At 47.8% G+C, this 22,463-nt stretch overlaps 1 protein-coding gene across 1 annotated transcript; it reads left to right on the top strand.

The window, feature by feature from the left end:
• Positions 1-4,551: 4,551 nt before the first annotated feature.
• Positions 4,552-22,326, top strand: LOC311345430 (transmembrane protein 144-like; the record flags this gene model as incomplete). The annotated part of the gene is made up of 11 exons (XM_084469829.1): positions 4,552-4,696; positions 5,037-5,159; positions 6,941-7,040; positions 7,109-7,189; positions 12,915-13,014; positions 13,131-13,210; positions 13,536-13,654; positions 14,564-14,683; positions 19,943-20,040; positions 20,755-20,808; positions 22,243-22,326. The coding sequence occupies 11 exons, from the start codon at positions 4,552-4,554 to the stop codon at positions 22,324-22,326; spliced, it is 1,104 nt and encodes a 367-aa protein (XP_084325955.1).
• Between the last annotated feature and the right edge of the window lie 137 nt (positions 22,327-22,463).

Raw genomic sequence — 22,463 nt, forward strand, 5'->3', positions numbered from 1 at the left:
CTCCTCTCCCCTCCTCTACTCCTCTCCTCTCTCATCCTATCCTCTCCTCTGACCTCTCCTCTCCTCCTCTCTCCTCTCTTCTGTCTTCATGATATAAATTCCCCAGCAGCTGCCAGCTGATATCTGGATAATGTCTTTCTACATCACCAGCCCACTTCCTGTTAAAGACATAAACAAGCGACAGCGAGCTAATTAGCGGCCTGACTCACCGCATGAAGTCACACTAATTGAAATGGCAAACCCTTTGCTCGCCATCCTTAAGTTGGAGGCACAGATTTGTCCGACACACATTCTTTTAAAGCACGTACGGAGAGTGTTTAACTTGATGTTGAGGTGGTTTATTAAACAACAATCCGGTTGACTTTCCAGGTATGGCGAAATAAACTATAGACAATGTCACTGTCTAATGCGATCAATTATGTGTTAAATTATGCACTCAAATATGCAATCAAATATGCGTTCAAATAAGCATTCAAGAAATGAGTTCCAATATGTGGTCAAGAAATTGTTTGTCTCTTGCCTTCCAACTTTTCACAAAAGCGCTTTCCTGACATATATGAAGGCCTCCTATAGGCTCCAGTTAGAGCGTCACCTATTCCCCAGGTGAGACCTATCAATCAATCAACACAAATGCGTATACCACCACAAAATCCATGTATCAAAGATGCAACCCAAGTTAATATTTTTAATCTAATTTCATAATCTAAACCAAAACTCAAAATATATTTAGTTAAAAATATTCAAACAAAAAAGCCTCTAAATGGCTCCAACACTAATACATCCCCACTCCAGGGGAAGCAATGTTAATGAACACATGAGGATCCTGGTGAACACATGAGGAATCCAGGCATGTGACAGCAGACAGGTCGGCATCTTGTCTCTCTGCGGGCCTGCAGACCCCATCAACCTCCAACAGGAGCCTCTCCATCCTCTCTCCTTCCCTCTGTCCTCTCCTCTCTCCTCCCCTTTCTCCTCTCTCCTCCCTCCTCTCCATTCTCTCCTCCCCTCTCTCCCTCTTCTCCCCTCTGTCCTCCCTCCTCACCTCTCCCCTCTGTCCTCCCTCCTCCCTACTCTCCCCTCTCTCCTCCCCTCCCCTCCTCTCATTCCTCCCCTCTCTCCTTCTCTCTCAGGTCGTCACCGTGACAGTGGGCCTAAGATCCATCTTGATGCCGACTGACACCTGATGGATCGGTCCTCCATGCTGGGTGACATGTTGATTAAAGGTGGACTGAGGGGAGCCAGCTGTCGCCATGGTAATGGGAGGTGGTTGTCTTTGGAGGGACCCCTGCGATGAGCGTCCTAGCTGAACGTGCACTGCGACCATCTGTCTCCGTCACCCAGGTGCACCCTGGTAAACCGCAGGGTGTCCACACAGCCAGGAGACAAAACAACGTCCTCCAACTACTATAGAACTGGCTCTCTGATGGATCACCACTGAGAATAGAGCAGGTTCTACAATAGAACCGGCTCTCTGATAGATCACCACTGAGAATAGAGCAGGTTCTGGAAAAGCATCTAATTGTGTGTGAGGCGTTTGGCGTTTTTTGGGAGAGACTTTCGGTTTGTGACCACTAGAGGGCAGTAGGTGACTGGGCTGCAAAGAGAGAGAGAGAGAGAGAGAGAGAGAGAGAGAGAGAGAGAGAGAGGAAAAGAAAAGTGTTCCCTTAGCCGACTTATCCTGGGACTCTGTCCAACACCTAACAACCAACACATCAGGCAAAACCAAATTATAAGAAAACAAAAGGAAAAGTATTTGGTACATTGGAAAGAGTCCACCAAAGACACCAAATAGTAAATTGGCTTGCTTTTTGTCCCTCAACAGAGACTACACCGTGGCAGAGTAGCCTACCTGACAACCGTGACCGACCCAAAACTGAGGAAATCCTTGACCAGATACAAACCAGCGAACACAGCCTGGGCATCGAGAAGGGACGCCACAGACAGACCTGGCTCCCAAGATAAGACAGTGCAACCACTGCACACAAAACCAACTAGAAACAGAGCTGCACTTCCTGACTTCCTGCGAGTCATACGAAGACATCAGGAACACACACTTCCCACGGATTACAAAGGCATGCAAGGACTTTAAAGACACTCCAGATGCTCACAAACTGCCATACCTGTAGGGAGAAAACAGTGTGCGATCGCAGCACCAAGATTCGTCACCTGTTGTGATGAGAGAAGGACCTCAAACTCCCCATAAACATCATCCCCCTGGACTCACTCTTTACACAATACACCATTGCACACATGCTCCATTTAGTAAATACTGTGTACATTTTAGAGTGTATCTTTAATTGATCTGTTAATACGAGATACTGTGATTTTTATAATATCGCACATTTTACTTTTTTTTTGTACTTTTATAGTATAAGGTATATAGTATAATATATAATATAATAAGTATAAAACGTTAAATACAATATATATATATATATATATATATATTTATTTATTTTTTATTTTATTTTTTTAAATTGTATTTAACGTTTTATACTTATTATATTATATATTATACTATACACCTGACCTCTTTATTTTATTTTCTAACCCTTTTTATTTTATTGTTCACCTGCTTTGGCAATGCAAATGTAGGCTATATTTCTCATGCCATATTTGTAATATCTGAGACATTATTTTAATCGTTCAGCTATAACAACTTCAAACGTCTCTTTGTAAGAAGCTGTGTGTGTGTGTGTGTGTGTGTGTGTGTGTGTGTGTGTGTGTGTGTGTGTGTGTGTGTGTGTGTGTGTGTGTGTGTGTGTGTGTGTGCGCGTGTGCGTGTGTGTGCGTGCGTGCGTGCGTGTGCGTGTTTGCGCGCGCGCGATCTGCCGGTGCAAGTGCAACCACACCTGATTAATTGGCGTCAAGTGACCGCGGAGACGCGTGATCAGAAGCCGCGTGGCTTCCGATTTAGACATTTCAACAAGTCGGGAATTAATAAAGCGAAGCGTCCGTCAGATGAACACGTGATCTTGTTCACGTTGTAGCTCTGTGTTCAAACTGAAGGTCCGGAGGTAAGATCACTCATTCATCTGGAGGCTCTCTCCACCTCTCTCTGTCTCTCTCTACCTCTCTCTGTCTCTCTCTACCTCTCTCTGTCTCTCTCTACCTCTCTACCTCTCTCTCTTTCTCTGTTTCTCTCAACCTCTCTCTCTGTCTGTCTCTGTTGGCATGAGAAACAAACATTTACATTGCAAAAGCAGGTGAACAATAGAGAGGTCAAAGAATAAAATGCAAAATACAGAATCTATACAAGATCTGTCTCTCTTTCTCTCTCTCTGTCTCTGTCTCTATCTCTCTCTGTCTCTGTGTATGTCTTTCTTTGTTCTCTTATCATTTGGTTTATCCTGACCTGGTGTTGTGTGTAGGACAGAATCCCAGGACCAGCTGGCTCTCTGGGTGTAACTCTGTGGGTGAGGGTCTTGTTGTGGAGTGTGTTGCTATCACTTTCCTCGACAGCAACATCCTTAAAGCTCAGCCTCTTCTGAATCTGGATATCGTCCTAATTCTGCTCTTCATGCAATATTTGGTGTTTTTCTTTGGACTCCTGGGAAGATTTGCAGAATTCTGAATGTAGAGTTTTAATTAGATTTGTTTGTCCCATTTAATAAGTCTTGGTTAGTGAGTGGGCTCCAGACCTCACGGCCGACAGCCAGTCGGTTCTATCAGAGCGTCTCATCCAGCTCTGAGCTGGGAGGTCCAGTTTGATGGTTCTTGTTCTGGCATGAAAGGCCGTCGTTGCCTCATCTCTCAGGTCTCTCACAGCTTTGTTGAGGTCTCCTGTGGTCTTCATGTTTATGCCGAGGTTCGTAGGTTTTTTTGTTTGCTCTGTCTAGAGTAACAGTGTCTAGGTGGAATGTGTATTTGTGGACGCTTTTTCTAAATCATTATTCTGGTTTTACTAAGGGTCAATGTCGGGGCCCAGGTCTGTCTGTCTCTTGCTCTCTCTCTGTCTTTGTCACTGTCTCTCTGTGTGTGTGTGTGTGTGTGTGTGTGTGTGTGTGTGTGTGTGTGTGTGTGTGTGTGTGTGTGTGTGTGTGTGTGTGTGTGTGTGTGTGTGTGTGTGTGTGTTAATCTCAAATATATCTATGTCCCTTTCGATTCAAAATAGCTCTATTGCCAAAAGAAAAATCGCCATATGATAGGATGGTCAGAAATAAAGCAGGACATTCTGTGTCTCCCTACAGTAGAACAGTAGAAACAGGATCACTGTACATTAGAGTCATCTTTACTCATCTCCACATGTCCATCTCTTACTTTATCCCACTATCTGTATTTCTGTTTCTCTTCATCTCCTTCTCTCTATTGTTCCATCTCTCTACACCAGCTCCTAGATGCGTGTCTCTCTCTATCTCTCTCTCCATCCTAGCCTTAAGCCTAGAGTCTAAATGCTGATCACTGTTCCTGATAACTAAGCCTCGGTGATCCAGAGACTTATCCTGTGCTCCTCTTTGCTCCTCTCTGCAGGGCTGCTGCTCTATAAATAGCTGCCTGGCTCTCCTCCTGTCCTAGACTGACTGACAGCAGGACAGGTCTCCAGCCACCAGGATGACAGCTCAGTCTCCGGTCTCCTCCCCTTCCTCCTCCTCCTCCTCCAGCACGGAGCTGGTGTACGGCTTCAGCTTCCTCATCCCGGCCGTGCTGCTGTACGGCAGCTACCTGGTGCCCATGAGGAGGGCCGACGCCCGTGACGGTGGGGACCTCTGACCTCTGCCACCTGCTAGGAGGAGGGAGGCGTGTGCTGCTCAATGAGTTCATATGCATCACTCATCCCTATAGAGTGCACTGTTAAGGACCTATATAGTGCACTGTTAAGGACCTATATAGTGCACTGTTAAGGACCCCTATAGTGCACTGTTAATGACCCCTATAGTGCACTGTTAATGACATATAAAGAGCATAGGAAATGTTGAGGTCCAGTGACGGGGGTAACATGTTGAAGTCCAGTGGTAACATGTGGAGGTCCAGTGGTAACATGTGGAGGTCCAGTGGTAACATGTTGAGGTCCAGTGACGCGGGTCCTTGTGTTCCAGGGGTGTTCTTCCAGTGGGTGATGTGCGCGGCCGTCTGGTCCACCGCCAAGCTGGGGGAGCTGCTGCTGGGGTGCCCGCCGGCCCCGCCCCTGGCCCTGCTGGGGGGCGTGGCCTGGGCCACGGGTGTGTGTGTGTGTGTGTGTGTGTGTGTGTGTGTGTGTGTGTGTGTGTGTGTGTGTGTGTGTGTGTGTGTGTGTGTGTGTGTGTGTGTGTGTGTGTGTGTGTGTGTGTGTGTGTGTGTGTGTAACATGGCGGTAGTCCCCATGGTGGAGGTGGTCCTCATGGTGGTGTGTGTGTGTAGGTAACATGGTGGTGGTCCCCACAGTGGAGGTGTGTGTAGGTAACATGGCAGTGGGCCCCACGGTAGAGGGAGGTGGTAGTGTGATCCAGCTGTCCGGTGGAGGCTTCTCCAGTGAGGAGAGGGAGGAATAAAAATTTAGAATAAAAAATGTAGATTGCCCAGACTACTTTAATGAATTAATGCCCTTAAATACGACTACTCTAATGCCTTTGAATATACTGTATAATGTTTGTTTCCCTGGGTAAAGGGACATTAGCACCCTGGCTGTGGAGCAGCCAGGAGGGAGGGGTTATCCCCTCAAGTCTAGGCTATGAGAACCAACATACCCGCTCAGTCGTCTGTCTCGTTTCCACCGAGCGGTGCGCTACTGTTCGTTGCGGTGCAGTGCAGCTCTGTTCGCTTATATTGGTATTTCCACCGAGAGGTGCGGCTCGGTGCGGCTCGGTTCTTATATTGGCGTTTCTGTTACTGCCAAAAGTTGGGCATGGTCCCGAAATAAACGTGTTGAGCCTACCTATTTTTCAACACTCCTCTGTTGGGTTACGTCTGAATGGGTGGCGAAAACGTGGAGCTACACACGCCGTTATTCTGAAATCACTTTAAAAATATCTCGTTTGGTATGACCAGGTCACTGATATCTTTGCAACACAAAAAGAGAGGTTCAGTCTACTTCAGATTGAAGAACCAGAACCAGAGACGTTAGGAGAACCCGACGCAGTCGTTTGAGATTCATAATATCATCTGGCCGTGATAATATATTATATCATATTGATATCAATCTATGTATAATATGATATTATTTAGTTATAGAGCTCCAGGACTCCCGCCGGAGCACCCGGAGTGTTCTAGAATATTTACAGAACACGGCCAAACGGTGTGTGCCTCGCCATTGCGATACATCCATTGTAAACACTAGCGCATGGTACCGTGGCCGCAAGCTGCTCAGGGCCACGCCCCACCCTCCATCATGACCCACCTCTAAAAAACGGCACGTTTGTGGAAAGCTCATTGTGGGACTGGCTCATAGTGGCAGTAATTCTGCACCAAGGCTGAATTTCAATTGTAGATGAAAATAAACATAGCCAAATTACAACCAATAGCTTCAGTCATTGAGGGTAAATAGGCCCAATGATAGGCCCAGATTTTTTTATTTAGTTTTACAAATCAAGAGTAGGCCTGATTTGACAAATTGGCTTTGCATCCTTTCCTTCTGCCCTTGTAGTCCAAGATGCTGCCCACCAACTTTCAAAGTACAATGCTGCCACTGGTGGATTTGTATCAATTTTATTCACATAATTATCCCTCCCTGCTACTTTGAAGTTCACCAAAACACCCTGAAACAACTTGAGGCTCACATACTTATGCCACCATACGCCACTAACAGTGCAAGCACGCCAATGGCAACCAAGTGTGCAGTCCTTCCTCCCTTACTTTAAAATCCACCAGCCGCCACTGGTGTGTGTGTAGGTAACATGGCGGTGGTCCCCACGGTGGAGGTGGTAGTGTAACGCAGGTGTGTGTGTGTGTGTGTGTGTGTGTGTGTGTAACATGGCGGTGGTCCCCACGGTGGAGGTGGTAGTGTAACGCAGCTGTGTGTGTGTAGGTAACATGGCGGTGGGCCCCACGGTGGAGGCCGTCGGCCTGGGACTGTGTGTCCTCCTCTCTGGGTCCAGCAGCTTGTTGATGGGCTGGGCCAGCTCCAGGTGAGTCAACTGGTCCCACTGGTCCCACTGGTCCACTGCTCTGTGTGTGACCTGCTCCCTGTGCTCAGGTTCGGCTGGTTCGGGGTTTCTCCTGAGAAGGTCTCCAGACCGCTGCTCAACTACTGCGGAGCCGCACTCTGTCTGGTCAGGTAGGAGCTGCTGCCATGCTAACCCAGCTCGCTGTGCCGTGACACTACAGCCATGCTAACTTAGCTTGCTGGGCCTGGATGCTGGAGGTGGACGGTCAGGTAGTAGGTTGGAGGTGAGGTAGTAGGGTGGAGGTGAGGTAGTAGGGTGGAGGTGAGGTAGTAGGGTGGAGGTGAGGTAGTAGGATGGAGGTGAGGTAGTAGGGTAGAGGTGCGGTAGTAGGGTGGAGGTGAGGTAGTAGGATGGAGGGGAGGTAGTAGGGTGGAGGTGAGGTAGTAGGGTGGAGGTGGATAGTGAGGTAGTAGGGTGGTGGTGAAGTAGTAGGGTGGAGGTGGATAGTGAGGTAGTAGGGTGGAGGTGAGGTAGTAGGGTGGAGGTGAGGTAGTAGGATGGAGGTGAGGTAGTAGGGTGGAGGGGAGGTAGTAGGGTGGTGGTGAAGTAGTAGGGTGGAGGTGGATAGTGAGGTAGTAGGGTGGAGGTGAGGTAGTAGGGTGGAGGTGAGGTAGTAGGATGGAGGTGAGGTAGTAGGGTGGAGGGGAGGTAGTAGGGTGGTGGTGAAGTAGTAGGGTGGAGGTGGATAGTGAGGTAGTAGGGTGGAGGTGAGGTAGTAGGGTGGAGGGGAGGTAGTAGGGTGGTGGTGAAGTAGTAGGGTGGAGGTGGATAGTGAGGTAGTAGGGTGGAGGTGAGGTAGTAGGGTGGAGGCGGGTGAGGTAGTATTGAATTTAATTAAAGTCTTTAATGTCCCCAAGGGGCAATTTGGTTCAAAACATGTAGCCAACACATAAAAAAAGACACATAAGCTGCTTTCACATATGGACGTGCATCCATCTGTTCTCCGTCTATTCTACGGAGGTGCCGTATATGTGAATGACATATCCTAACGTTGGACCTCCTGAAAAAATACTACCCCAGAGGTAGTATGTTCTCCGCAGGAAATGCTAATTACCTTATATGTGAATGAGCAGTAGGATGTCGGCATTTCACACCAGTTGAGTGGGAGTGTTGATGACGCTTCGGTCTACGTTTGCCATGTGTCATCGAGTGGCACCTGCACCCGAATCGATAATCAGCCTATTGCCTTTTGTTTGCTGAATGGTTTAAAAAATTTAAAAAAAAAAAAAAAAAATTAAAAAGTTTTAAATTTTTTTATTATTATGTTACACCTTTCCTGCTGTCGGCTCCCAGACCATAGTCCAGGAGCACAAAAGCAACGTTCCGCTCCGTCGATTCTCTTGGGAATCAATTTGACCGGCAGTGGGTCTGCTTATAGGTTTGAATATGGTCGGAATGAAGCGGCCACCGATTGACAGGCTGGTTACTTTATTCTTAGTTTCACTAACTTTACAGTAGGGCCTACACGTTTGCACAGACACAACCAGACTCGTTCATTACTTCACTAAACTGACACACGCTACCGCTTGCTCTCCTCGCTCGTCCACTCACACACACACACACACACACACTGCCATTCTGGCGCACACATATGCGCTACTCTCGTAACAATTATTATTGACAGTTAGCTGAACATTATAGGGTCCCGTCCTTCCACTCCCTGTTTTCTCAGTTAAACACAGAAATCAACTACATTTGTCCCAGTGATTGTTAGATGTGAAATGAAGCCAAAAAAGACGCTCTCTTCCTCCGGTAACGCAGTCGTTTGCGACGCCTTTCTTGTTTGTCGTTTCTTCTATTTGTCTGTAACTCATGCTCCAATCTTTCATCGATCGATGCGGATGTTGAGGATGCAACGGAATATATGCATCGCTGCAGCAACATTTAATATGATCGCGATGAGTTCTGCCCGTTTTGCCTGCGTGCTGTCTGCGGTCAAACCAAAACAAACCCGACCCCGCCTCTTGCGACCCTACATCATATGCCGCCCCTTGCAAGCCCGCCCTCCTTAAGCAGCCGGAGATTCTACTGACACGGATGTCCGCATATCAGGCATCAAGTGTGAATAAGTGTGAATGACCCTCATGGTCGAACCTCCTGCTCCACAAATGTGGAGAAAAGACAGAGGTCATATGTGAGAGCAGCTATAAAAACATGGAGTAATAAATAGATAAGAACATAAATACACATGTAGAACCACCATGCTACAGTACACTGTACTTAAAATAAGTGCTGTAACATGGGCAGGGATAGCAGATGACCTATCGCTTGTTGAGAAGCCCTATAGCTGATGGTACAAATGATCTCAGGTATATGTTAGACCTGGCACATTTTCAGGAGGTAGACCTCCTCCCTGATGGTAGGAGGCGAAACTCAGTGTAGTGGGTGAGTGATGTTAGCCAAAATGGCCAAGAACTCTGATTGGCCTTTTTACATGTTCAGTCTGTGTTGGTATCAAAGTTCAGTTTATCATCCAAAATGGTGCCCACGTACTTGTATTGGCTTACCAACTCTAACGCTGTGCCATTAATCAGAGTTGGAGCAGTGGTGGGGGGATTGCGGCGAAAGTCAATACACATCTCTTTGGTTTTAAAGTTGTTGAGATATAAGTCCTGAAATAAAAGTCCTAAATGAGTCCTTGCACCATGAAATAAAAGTATCCAAAACTGGGCCATGGCCGACCTCATGATCCTGCAGAAGACTAATTATCACAGAACACAAACATACTACGACAGTCAGGTGTAGAGCACAAACAGAAGTGGTGACAAAACGCATCCCTGAGGTGACCCTGTAGAGCACATTAGGGCCTCAGATAAGGTGTTATTTATCCAGGTTCTCTGTGACCTCATTGTTAGGAAGTTAACCAGCATATAACCAGCATATGGTACCAAAGTCAATATCAGGGAATTGTAATGGACTCTGAGCAAGAATATGGGGCTGCGTACAGAACGCTGATGCAAAATCAACAAAACACGAGCGTGTGTATGTCTTCTTAACCTCTAAGTGACCAGTAACAAAGTCCAGCAGTGTTGCTGTGGCGTCCTCAACCCCATTATTTGGTAAATATGCAAATTGGAGTGGATCAATTCTGCCCTGAGTCATGACAAGTAAGCTCCTCTTCACAATACGCTCAAAACCTTTCATCACCAGAGAGGTCAAAGCCAAGGTGTGGCAGTCATTCAGCACCTTTGGAGAGGAAACATTTGCCACTGGGACCACTACTGATTGCTTCCATACACCTGGAACTTTCCTTTGTGATAGTGAGAGTTGGAAAATAAATGTGAAAATACTGCTCGAAAACAGAGCACAGTTTTTAAGCAATCGGCCGATTAAGTGGTCAGGCCCCTGGCTTTTCCTTATGCTTGTGCTTGTCTGCTCAAGTGTTTTCCAGACTTCACTCTTCAATCAGAATCTGACTTCCCTAAGACTCAAAAGATGAATTCAGCCCGATTATCCTTTAAATCCTGGGAGTCAAATCTTAAGTAAAACTGATTCAACTCCTCCACCAAGACAGAATTGGGTTTATCAGATGTTGCCAGCCCTTTTTTCTTAGCACTCAATCCCACCATAGTCTTAATCCCTTTCCAAGCACAATTAGCATTACCGTTCTTCAGTTGATCTCCCACCTTGTTCTTAAACTTGGTTTTGGCCAATTTTATTTTCTTCACCATCCTTTGAGTTTTTTGGTCTTTGTCGTTCTGTTGAAAATATTTTTTTTTTCTTATTAAGAACGTGATCTACTCACCCAGGGTTTATTATTGGGTTATAATGTGATTGTCTTTGTAGGGATAATAATTTGCTCACAAAATTTGATGTAGCTTGACACAGTGAAAGTCAGTTTGTTTAGATCAGTGCATGAGTCCTTAAAAACATCCCAATCAGTACTATGAAAGCAGCCATTAAACTCTTTAATAGCACCATCTGTCCATACAGAGACCTCTTTACACAACTTTTCCTCTCTTAAGGGCTGATTGATAGATTGGGGCCAAAAAGATGCAACTATGGTCAGAAGACCTTAGGGGTGACATTGCGTAGGATTTATAGGCATCTTTAAATGTACCGTAGCACAGGTCTACGATTTTTGCCATCCCTGGTAGGACAGCCTACATATTGATGAAGGTGGCCGAGGTGTTTAAGACTGCATGTATTAAAATCACCAAGTATAAAATGCAGGGCATCGGGGGAAATGCTTTGTAAACAGTGAACAAGTTTAGTGATTGCAGATGCAACATCTGCTGAATTGGCTCTTGGGTGGATATTAACCAGTGTAATAAAAAGTTGGGGAATTTCTCACGGCAAATAAAATGGACGCAATGAGATAGATAAAAGTTTGATATGTGGGCTGCAGATAGATTTCCTTATTGTAATAGTTGTGCACCAGCACAAGTTGACTTATAAACACACTCCCCCTCCTTGTGTTTTTGCCAGTCAACTGTGTGTCTCTGTCTAGTCGAATAGGCTGACCAAAGCCTATTCAGGCCCCGCCGTCTTCCACACGCTCCACTGCCTTGGACACTAATCCTCACCTCCGGCGTTGTTTGTCTATCAAGGCAAGCAGACCCACGCCTAACAATCTCTGATGGCATTTCATCGCGTAGGATCCACAGAGCAGAACAGTTGCATTTTATTAGAAAGTCCAGATTGTACTGCAGTCTGTGAGACAAGTTGGTTTGACCGTGGTTCAGACAAACAGTCCCAAGAGTAAGCATGCTCATAGGCACTGTGTTGAACATATCCATATTAAAGTGTAATTCCAGCGAAAATTTAACCCAGGGTCTTTTTTTTGGCATGTACATACATCAAATAAGCCTTCCAGACCCTTTTTTCGTTGATAATCGAGTATAAGAGTTTAACCGGTGCAATGTTATTGGCTAGGGGCAGCGTGGAACGCTTCAAATTTGCATTTTTTTTAACCACTAATATAGCTCAAAATAGCACCAAACCTCTGCAGTAGCATGATAAGGGTCCCTACGCATAAAACAAAGCATCAACAACTTGGCGTAGCAGGAGTTTATTAAAAAAAGACTTTTCCAAGTCTGTGCTTTACCTGTAGGTCCATGTTTCCAGGAAGTCCACACAAGTCGATTACCAGCTACTGTAACTATATAATATAATATAATATAATAGAGGCTCCAACAAATTTAGTAGGGTGGAGGTGAGGTAGTAGGGTGGAGCCGGAGGTGAGGTAGTGAGGTGGAGGGTGAGGTAGTGGCAGGCAGGCGGCGCAAGCCAACTTTGCGTAGCCATTGTGGCACTCGTCCTTTCCGGCCACAATTCCTCACCTGACCCGGCTCCGCAATCCGACATCAGGCCCCGCCATCCTCCACACACTCCGCTGCCTCGGCCACTAATCCTCACCTCCGGCGTTGTTTGTCTATCAAGGCAAGCAGACCCGCGCCTATCAATCTCTGATGGAATTTCATTGTGTATCCATGAAGCAGAACAGTTGCATTGTATTAGAAAGTCCAGGTTGTACTGCAGTCTGTGAGACGAGTTGGTTTGACCATAGTTCACAACAGTCCCAAGAGTAAGCAGGCTTATAAGCACCGTGTTGAACATATCCATATTAATTCCAAAATAATGGGCTACTCTTACTCTCCCCCAACTAGTTAAAACATGACAGACAAGATACGAAGGACTTACGAAGGACGTAGTAGGGCGGAGGTGAGGTAGTAGGGTGGAGGTGGAGGGTGAGGTAGTAGGGTGGAGGGTGAGGTAATAGGGCGGAGGTGGAGGGTGAGGGTGCAGGATGCTGTGGGAGGAGGTGAACTAGGAGGTGTAACCGTGGTGGAGTGATGAGGTGTTTCTCCTGAACCCGTTCTCTCTCTGTTCCAGCGGGGTCATCTTCTTCTTCGTGAAAACCAACGTGACCACGGAGAGCGTTGGGTCGAGTCCCCTCCCGACCCACGGGGTGAGTCCACTACCTCCCCCTGTGGTGGGTCCCAGTGGTGTCCCCGGTTCAGTGGTGTTACAGGTCCAGTGGTGTACCAGGTGCAGGGGTGTACCCGCTCCAGTGGTGTTACAGGGTGTGTTGTGGTCCCTGTTCTCCAGGCGGTCTGCGCTGAGAGGCGGGGATCTGCTGAGGTCCAGGCGGGGCTGATGGCTGTCCGACCAGAGATCAGGAGACTCATGTAAGACGACCTCATCACCGGCATTACCCCCCCCCCCCCCCCCTCAGTAGACTGTACCTCTCCCCCCCCCCAGTAGACTGTACCTCTCCCCCCCAGTAGACTGTACCTCCCCCCAGTAGACTGTACCTCTCCCCCCCCCCCCAGTAGACTGTACCTCTCCCCCCCAGTAGACTGTACCTCCCCCCAGTAGACTGTACCTCTCCCCCCCCCCCCAGTAGACTGTACCTCTCCCCCCCAGTAGACTGTACCTCCCCCCAGTAGACTGTACCTCTCCCCCCCAGTAGACTGTACCTCAGTAGACTCTCCCCCCCCCCCCCCCCCCCAGAGGCTGTCTGCTGGCGGTGGCGTCCGGCCTGCTCTACGGCTCCACCTTCGCCCCCGTCCTCTACATCAAGGAGCACGCGCTGCTCAACGCCACCGCCTACCCTGGCGCCAGCACGCACGGTGAGACACGCCCCTCCTGGTGAGAAACGCCCCCAAGCACGGTGAGACACACCCCTCAGGGTGAGACACGCCCCCAAGCATGGTGAGACGCGCCCCTCCTGGTGAGACACGCCCCCAAGCACGGTGAGACACGCCCCTCAGGGTGAGACATGCCCCCAAGCACAGTGAGACACGCCCCTCCTGGTGAGACACGCCCCCAAGCACGGTGAGACGCGCCCCCAAGCACAGTGAGACGCGCCCCCAAGCACGGTGAGACACGCCCCTCCTGGTGAGACGCGCCCCCAAGCACGGTGAGACGCGCCCCCAAGCACGGTGAGACGCGCCCCCAAGCACGGTGAGACGCGCCCCCAAGCACGGTGAGACGCGCCCCTCACGGTGAGACACGCCCCTCACGGTGAGACACGCCCCTCACGGTGAGACACGCCCCTCCTGGTGAGGTCACGTCTGATGATGTCATCCCGGAGTATCCCTCGCTCATCAAACGATATATAAAATGAAATCTGTAATTTATATTCATGATTCATGGGATGGGATCCCTTTGACCAAATAACTTTAATCTGGCCGGCTCGGCCTCGTATTAAGTCCCACCGTGAAATGTCACCCGGACCCTTTGATCTCGTGCTCCGTTAAAACATATTTGATCTGACGGAATACGTTGGTGTTCCTCTGAGGGGAGGTCTAGGGGAGGGGCGGCCTCACTGATCTCGCCCTGTAGCAACAGACCTTCTGTAGGGAACCGCAGGCCTGGTGGCATCCACGGCCTCTTGGGACTCCTCTCTGACGTGTGTGTGTGTGTGTGTGTGTGTGTGTGTGTGTGTGTGTGTGTGTGTGTGTGTGTGTGTGTGTGTGTGTGTGTGTGTGTGTGTGTGTGTGTGTGTGTGTGTGTGTGTGTGTGTGTGTGTGTGTTAGACGTGGACTACGTCTATGCTCAGTGTTCCGGGGTCTTCCTCACCAGCACCGTCTACCTAATCATTTACTGCAGCGTGAAGCGCAACCGGCCGCACGTCCTGCCCTCCCTCATCCTACCAGGTACCCTTAACATAACCCTTAACTTAACACGTCCTGCCCTCCCTCATCCTACCAGGTACCCTTAACTTAACCCTTAACTTAACACGTCCTGCCATCCCTCATCCTACCAGGTACCCTTAACTTAACCCTTAACTTAACACGTCCTGCCCTCCCTCATCCTACCAGGTACCCTTAACATAACCCTTAACTTAACACGTCCTGCCCTCCCTCATCCTACCAGGTACCCTTAACTTAACCCTTAACTTAACACGTCCTGCCCTCCCTCATCCTACCAGGTACCCTTAACTTAACACGTCCTGCCCTCCTTCATCCTACCAGGTACCATAACCCTTAACTTAACATGTCCTGCCCTCCCTCATCCTACCAGGTACCATAACCCTTAACTTAACACGTCCTGCCCTCCTTCATCCTACCAGGTACCATAACCCTTAACTTAACACGTCCTGCCCTCCCTCATCCTACCAGGTACCATAACCCTTAACTTAACACGTCCTGCCCTCCTTCATCCTACCAGGTACCCATAACCCGTTTTTTCATTCATTTTGTTTTGGTCAATAGTAGCAATGAATGCCCTGTGAGTTGGTTTTGGCGAAAAAAAATGCTCTGGTGCTCCTGAGAGAGAGAGAGAGAGAGAGAGAGAGAGAGAGAGAGAGAGAGAGAGAGAGAGAGAGAGAGAGAGAGAGAGAGAGAGAGAGAGAGAGAGAGAGAGAGAGAGAGAGAGAGAGAGAGAGAGAGAGAGAGAGAGAGAGAGAGAGAGAGAGAGAGAGAGAGCGACTGCGACTGCGACTGCGACTGCCTCGGGGCACCGCGTCCGGGGATCAGGCCGACGTGCCCCAGCCGAGCTCCCAGACTCCGGCGGCGCCCTCTTTCTTCTTTCTGTATTCAATCGCCGTGCCACGTAAATGTTGAAATAGTGGTAATGTCAGTTGGTGAGGCTTTTCTGATTCAATCATTTATGTGTCCATATTCTTTCATTTGCTTATGCAAGCAATTGAGGTAGAAGAACATTTTCACATTCAGCATGCATATGCAACTCCGAGTGACCTATCGTATTTCAAAAGGAACAAGTACTAAATGGTTTCTCGGGGAATCAGACCTTTAACCTAGATAGGTTGAAGAGCCTTTTTAACATTGATGCTGGCCTGCTTTGCTGGTTGATGGACTTTTTAACACAGGTGAGGGTGAATGGTGTGCAGTTTTCTTCTCCACCGGATCCACCCAAGGCTGTGTTCTCTCACCTCTTTTATTTGTTTTGTACACAGATAAATGCCGAAGCAGACATGACAGGCACCTCATTTAAAAAAATTGCGGATGATTATGTTATTGTGTCCATCCTCAGCAGTGACGACCCTGAACACGGCCCTGTAGCCCTGTATGATGGCCTGTTGAAGTGGTGCAGCAGTATAAATATCTTGGGACTGTGGTCAACAACAAATTAAGCCTTGAGCCCCATGTCGATGCTGTGTGCAAGAAAGCACATCAGCGTATGTACCTTTATCGGAAGCTCTGCAGTTCTAATGTTCACACCACTTTTATGAAAATGTTTTATTCTTGTTTTATTGAATCTGTTCTCACCTTTTGTTTTATCTGCTGGCACGGGTCACTTTCTGTGAAACAGAAATCGGCTGCAAGCGATTGTGAAAGTGTGCAGCAAGATTGCTGGCACTCAAATGAGCAACCTTAATGACCTATATAAGGTCAGGTCATTGAAGAAGGCCCGCTCAATTATGGCTGATGCAACCCAGCCCCTGTACTTTGATTTCTCCTTGCTGCCATCAGGGCGCAGATACAAGCTGCCACTTTGCCAAACAAACCGGTTGAAAAAATAATTTATGCCTGCCAGGGGCGGTTCTTAAGCCACAGGGGTATTTGAAGTATATAAAGGGGGGGGGGAGATTTTGAATAACAAAAAAATCAAAAAAATCACCAATTTGTTAGATGTTGGACAGCACGCCATAATTCCTTCCAGCAATTCTTCATTCACATCAGAAAACCTTTTTTCAATTTCTGAAATCATAACTCTTTAAGTTAAGGGTTATGTTAAGGGTCTTCTAACCTTGAGGAATGACTAACCTCACTACCTGCCCCACGAGAAGACTCGACAACAAAGTCTTCCATCCGTTTTGCCTTCCGCTTCTGGAAAGAGGATGGCTCTGGCACTGATATGTCATTGGCCTCACATAGGGCCATAGCCTGAGCATGCAGATCAGCAGCAGTGGCATCGCTGTGTTTCTCCTTAAGAGAATCAGTCACTGCATTTTTGTAGGCCACTGCTTGGGCAAGATCAATGGTCTCCTTCTGCAGCTATCTATGCAAACCTGCTGTAACTGAGGAGAGACTGGAAAACAAACAGCAAATAGATTGAAGAGAATTTACAGAGTTTTGCCTTCACTCCCACAGCAAGGGGTGTGTTAAAAGTGGAGAGGCACTCGATGGTGGCAGGGAAGTTGGCAAGTACTGCGTTCATGGAACGCAGTTGACATGCCCAGCGTGTGTTGGATAACTGGACAAGTTCAGTTTGCTGCAACCCTAGATTTTTTTGAGTTTCTTCAAAAATGTGGTGGTTCACAAGAGAAGAATTGAAAAAAGTGTAGACATTTTCCAGCATGTCAAAAAACTCTTTGGCCTCAGAAACTGCTCTGCACGTGTGACATAAGACGAGAATTAATTAATGTGCATAACAATGCACATACATGGCTTCAGGGTGTTTCTTTCGAAAATGGGCTTGTACGCCCCCCAGTGCCCCACTCATGACAGCTGCTCCATCATAAGTCTGTGCCACACATCTCAAGTCATCAATATTATTCACTAATAATTGATTCTCAATGGCAATGCATATTGATGCAGCATCAAAATATTTTAAGTCTGTAAGGGATAGGAGCCTTTCCCTTAGAGCACCATATCTCACACAGAGTGACAGCTGTTCTGTTTTTCCGTCCCTGGCCTCATCGGCCATGATGGCATACATCTTTGATTCCCTCATCTCTCGAACAATAGTTGCTGTAACCTCTTGTGAACAACACTGTATCATTTGATTCAGATGTGAGTGTCAGATGAAAGATAGGTTGTGTTTGCTGGAGCTTTGCAAGAAAGGGTCAAACTTTTTCAGGAGGTCCATGCACTCCAAGAAATTCCCTCTGTTATTGCTCTCAGGCGATTCATCGTGACCCCTAAATGGAATACCCTGTTTCCCCAGCATACGTGTCACTTCCACAATACGTTTCAAGTATTCCCTTCTCTCAGTTATCTCACAGGAACTTGCAGACTCTATTTGCTGTAGAACACTGCCTGTTGATTTACTTGCTTTATAGTTATGCCAGCAGAGTACACTGTCTTTGTGGCATTGTGTGGTTTCATGTTTCTGAAACATGCTCAGTGCATGTTTCCAATTTTTGATCCCACAATTCACAAATTCCCCCTGTTTTAATCTCTTGCCGAACACCCTACAAGCAAAACAGAATGCAGCATTTCTTCTCAATGAATATTCTAGCCAAGTAAAACTCAAACCAGTTAGACTGAAAGGCTCTCTTTTGTATTCCAAACTGATCTCGTGGGTACTGAGGCAGCTTCAGTTGTTTAGGACCAGTGTTCTTATCACCTAAACACAAGCCATATCTGCAGACACCGTTGCTTCCACTTGCTCCTCTATCTGTGCTTTTTCATGCACCTCTCTGGTCTGCTGCTCCCGTTCACCTTCCAAACACTCTCCCTGCTCTTCTCTTTCTCCTTAGTAACATAAACTTAAATATTTGAAGACAGTCATCCATGAAATAAAGTTTAGATATGTGCTTTCTTTATATAGTTAATTAGTGAGGTTGTTTGCCTCTATAACAATCAATGCCTTTTTCTCACCTGCTTCTTCCAGGTCTCGCACCCTCTGTGTGTCCCCCATCTCTCCATCCTGCTCTTGCCCTCTTTGCATTCGCACTCTCTCCATGCTCCTATCTCGCTCTTTACATACATTCAAACGTTTAGTAAGGAAGTAGTTATAAACTTTCAAAATAATAAATAAAGCAAACAAGCCGAGGGGCAAATGTCAGAGGTAAATACAGCATATGTAGGCCTACACTATAACCTGTCCATGTGCAGTGGGACAGAGCAGTAGATAGATAGAATCGCCTTGTGGTCAACTGTCATTTAATAGATATCTAACAGATTATGTCAAGGTTTTAAAATGAATTATTACCTGGTCATGTTATAACGGACGAAACAGCAGAAACTATGTTATGTGCGCTCGAGCTGCATTTCGGTTTTGTCAAACAGGAGACGCCCACCCACCAATCAGAGGTAAGAGATTCCTGCAGGAAGGTTGTGCTCGATTTCCCTAGCCCATTTGAGCCTGTTCATTAGTGTACTGTACAGCATCCATCCTCTCATTGCTTGTGTAAAAAAAAACGGTAGAATATTCGATTTGAGGACGAAACGATAGGGTGGGCTAAGGCAGGTTTTGGGTGGGCTTGAGCCCACTTTTGGGTGGGGTGGGCCCACCCAAAAGGTCTAGCTTTGCCACTGATGCCTGCTGCCATCAGTCTGGTCAATGACCAAATGTTACTGTGATCTCTTTTGTGTTATTTGTTGTCTTATCCGTTATGTGTTTGCTGTTTTTTTTTTACTGCTGGCTGTGCATCAAATTGCCCCTTGGGGATAATAAATAAAGATAGCGATAACCCTTAACTTAACACGTCCTGCCCTCCCTCATCCTACCAGGTACCCTTAACTTAACCCTTAACTTAACATGTCCTGCCCTCCCTTGTCCTACCAGGTACCCTTAACTTAACCCTTAACTTAACACGTCCTGCCCTCGCTCGTCCTACCAGGTACCCTTAACCCTTAACTTAACACGTCCCGCCCTCCCTCGTCCTACCAGGTACCCTTAACTTGACACGTCCTTCCCTCGCTCATCCTACCAGGTACCCTTAACTTAACACATCCTGCCCTCCCTCATCCTACCAGATGACCCTTAACTTAACACGTCCTGCCCTCCCTCATCCTACCAGGTGACCCTTAACTTAACCCTTATCTTAACTCTTACTAGGTCCCTCTCTGCTCCCTACTGCTCAGTAATTACAGTGCGTTCACCATTCATTTTGAATAGTCTTATTTCCTTATGACCTGATGCTGTTGAGGAATGTGGATTCCCTTTAAACTCCAGATAACACTGTATTGAAGATGGCCGTTTAAAGAGAAGGTGGACGAAGCTTTGGACCAAAGATACCCCTTCATTTAAAGCTCCTTAATGCCCTGGTGAACCGTTCCCAGCCCTGCTGTGTGGCGCCATGTGGACCCTGGGCACCTTTTGCTGGTTCCTGGCTAGCAGCTTCCTGAGCGCCGTCGTCACCTTCCCCATCCTTAGTGCTGTGAGTATGCTTGCTGTAGCTAGCATCCATTCCCCATGCCTAGTTCTGTGAGTACACTAGCTGTAGCTAGCATCCATTCCCCATGCCTACTGCTGTGAGTACACTAGCTGTAGCTAGCATCCATTCCCCATGCCTAGTGCTGTGAGTACACTAGTTGTAGCTAGCATCCATTCCCCATGCCTAGTGCTGTGAGTACACTAGCTGTAGCTAGCATCCATTCCCCATGCCTAGTTCTGTGAGTACACTAGCTGTAGCTAGCATCCATTCCCCATGCCTACTGCTGTGAGTACACTAGTTGTAGCTAGCATCCATTCCCCATGCCTAGTGCTGTGAGTACACTAGCTGTAGCTAGCATCCATTCCCCATGCCTAGTGCTGTGAGTACACTAGCTGTAGCTAGAATCCATTCCCCATGCCTAGTGCTGTGGGTACGCTAGCTGTAGCTAGCATCCAGGACTAGCCTCTGGTGGACTTATGATGGCAGTGGATACCGGCAGAAGTCTCCCAGATTGGCTCTGAGCTCAAGGCGGAAATTACCTTGGTCACCAAATTAATCTTTTCGCCCTGTCTGGGCTTATTTCTATACATTATCCCTTACATAATATATAATATGTTGGATCCAAACCTTTCAACACAGCAAAAAAAGAGGAGGATTTTGAAGAGGATCCATGCCATATGAATGAGATGTTGACCGGTGGTGTCCTTGTGTCCTCAGGGGTACGGTCTGGTCGCAGCACTCTGGGGGTCCCTGTTCTTCAAGGAGGTGACGGTGAGGACTTCTGGGTTTCATTCTGTTTCCTGTGTCTCTAGTAGCTCATCTGTTTCCTCTGTGAAGGACTTCCTGGTGGAAGTGTTGCTGTAACCCATCACACTCACTAGATGCGTGTCTCTCGTTGAAAAAAATTGTTCTTGACGAACAGCATCAAATAATTGGAAAACCTTCATTGAGGTCGTTCCACCGCTGAGGGAGAGATTGACCTTCAGGAAGCAGTCCTCTTATCAGTGCGTCAGCGACGGGACGAGACTCCAAAGGTCAGGAGCAGCCATGCGTTTGATTGGATGGTATTGCGCTGAAGTCGTGTATGACTGGCTCCTCACCTCATTGATGCCATTCAAAGTTGAGATGATTGCAATCCACGTGTAACTTTATACACCTGTCTCTCTTTATCCACCTGTCTCTCCTTGGGAACACCAGGGGAGGGCAGAACACACACAATGTGTGGGTCATCATGTTGAGGTGTAGCTCTCACCTCTCCAGTATGTATTATAGACAGGACACTGCTCAGCCCAGGGAGGACATAGATGTATTGTGTGTATCGGGTCCTCGTTGGTTAACTTCATGGTGCATGTAGTCCTGAGCCCTCATATGTAAACGTTTATGTGTCAAATGGTGCTTACTACAGGTTTCCATTCTCAAACTAAGTTTGTACTTTGGTAAAATATTGGTGGGAAACTCCAATAGTAACCAGACCAAACTGTCTGTGCTAAACTAGGATCCCTCATTGATCTGTTCTTTTATCTTTATTGATCGTTCTTCATTGATTGTCATGGTGTTGGTGATTGCCATAGAAATGGGGGTGATTTTCTGCAGGGTTGTTTGGTCTGCAGCTCAGATCTGGGAAGTGAAAAATGATGTTGGGATGTTAAACATTTAGACTGAAGTTAATGTGTCTATTTAACCCTGGCAATAAGCACAGACTGTTGGATCAATTCATCAGTCCTGAAGGAACCATCTGTGAAACGTCCTGCTCTACCTCCGCCTGCAGCGCTGCTGTGTCTCAGGAGGTCTCGTCATCTTAAGCTTGTTCCTCTCCGACCCCAAAAGTCAGATTCAGTGTCCCTGGACCCTGTCCCGGGCCAGACGCCCTCACAGGACCCTGTCCCGGGCCAGACGTCCTCACAGGACCCTGTCCCGGGCCAGACCCCCTCACAGGACCCTGTCCCGGGCCAGACCCCCTCACAGGACCCTGTCCTGGGCCACACCCCCTCACAGGACCCTGATCGGGCCAGAACCCCTCACAGGACCCGGGCCAGAACCCCTCACAGGATCCTGATCGGGCTAGAACCCCTCAAAGGACCCTGACCTGGGCCACACCCCCTCACAGGACCCTGACCGGTCCAGACCGGGACCCACGGTGGATGAAGTGCTTATAGTCGCCCTGTAGCCGTCTGGATCTGACCTGACTGCCTTCCCCCCCCACAGGGTCGGGCCAACGTCCTGGTCCTCGCCTTGGCCTCCTCCGTGGTGGTAGCGGGTTCCCTGCTCACGGCCGTCTCCAAGATCTGAAGGGGGGAGGGGCCCGGGGCGGCATGGGTGCTGGGTGACTGTTGTTAACCGGCTGGGTGACTGTTGTTAACCAGCTGGGTGACTGTTGTTTACCTGCTGGGTGACTGTTGCTAAGCGGCTGGGTGACTGTTGTTAAC

This window comes from Micromesistius poutassou (genome assembly GCF_964030765.1).
Source record: "Micromesistius poutassou genome assembly, chromosome: 6".
Taxonomy (NCBI): Eukaryota; Metazoa; Chordata; class Actinopteri; order Gadiformes; family Gadidae; genus Micromesistius; species Micromesistius poutassou.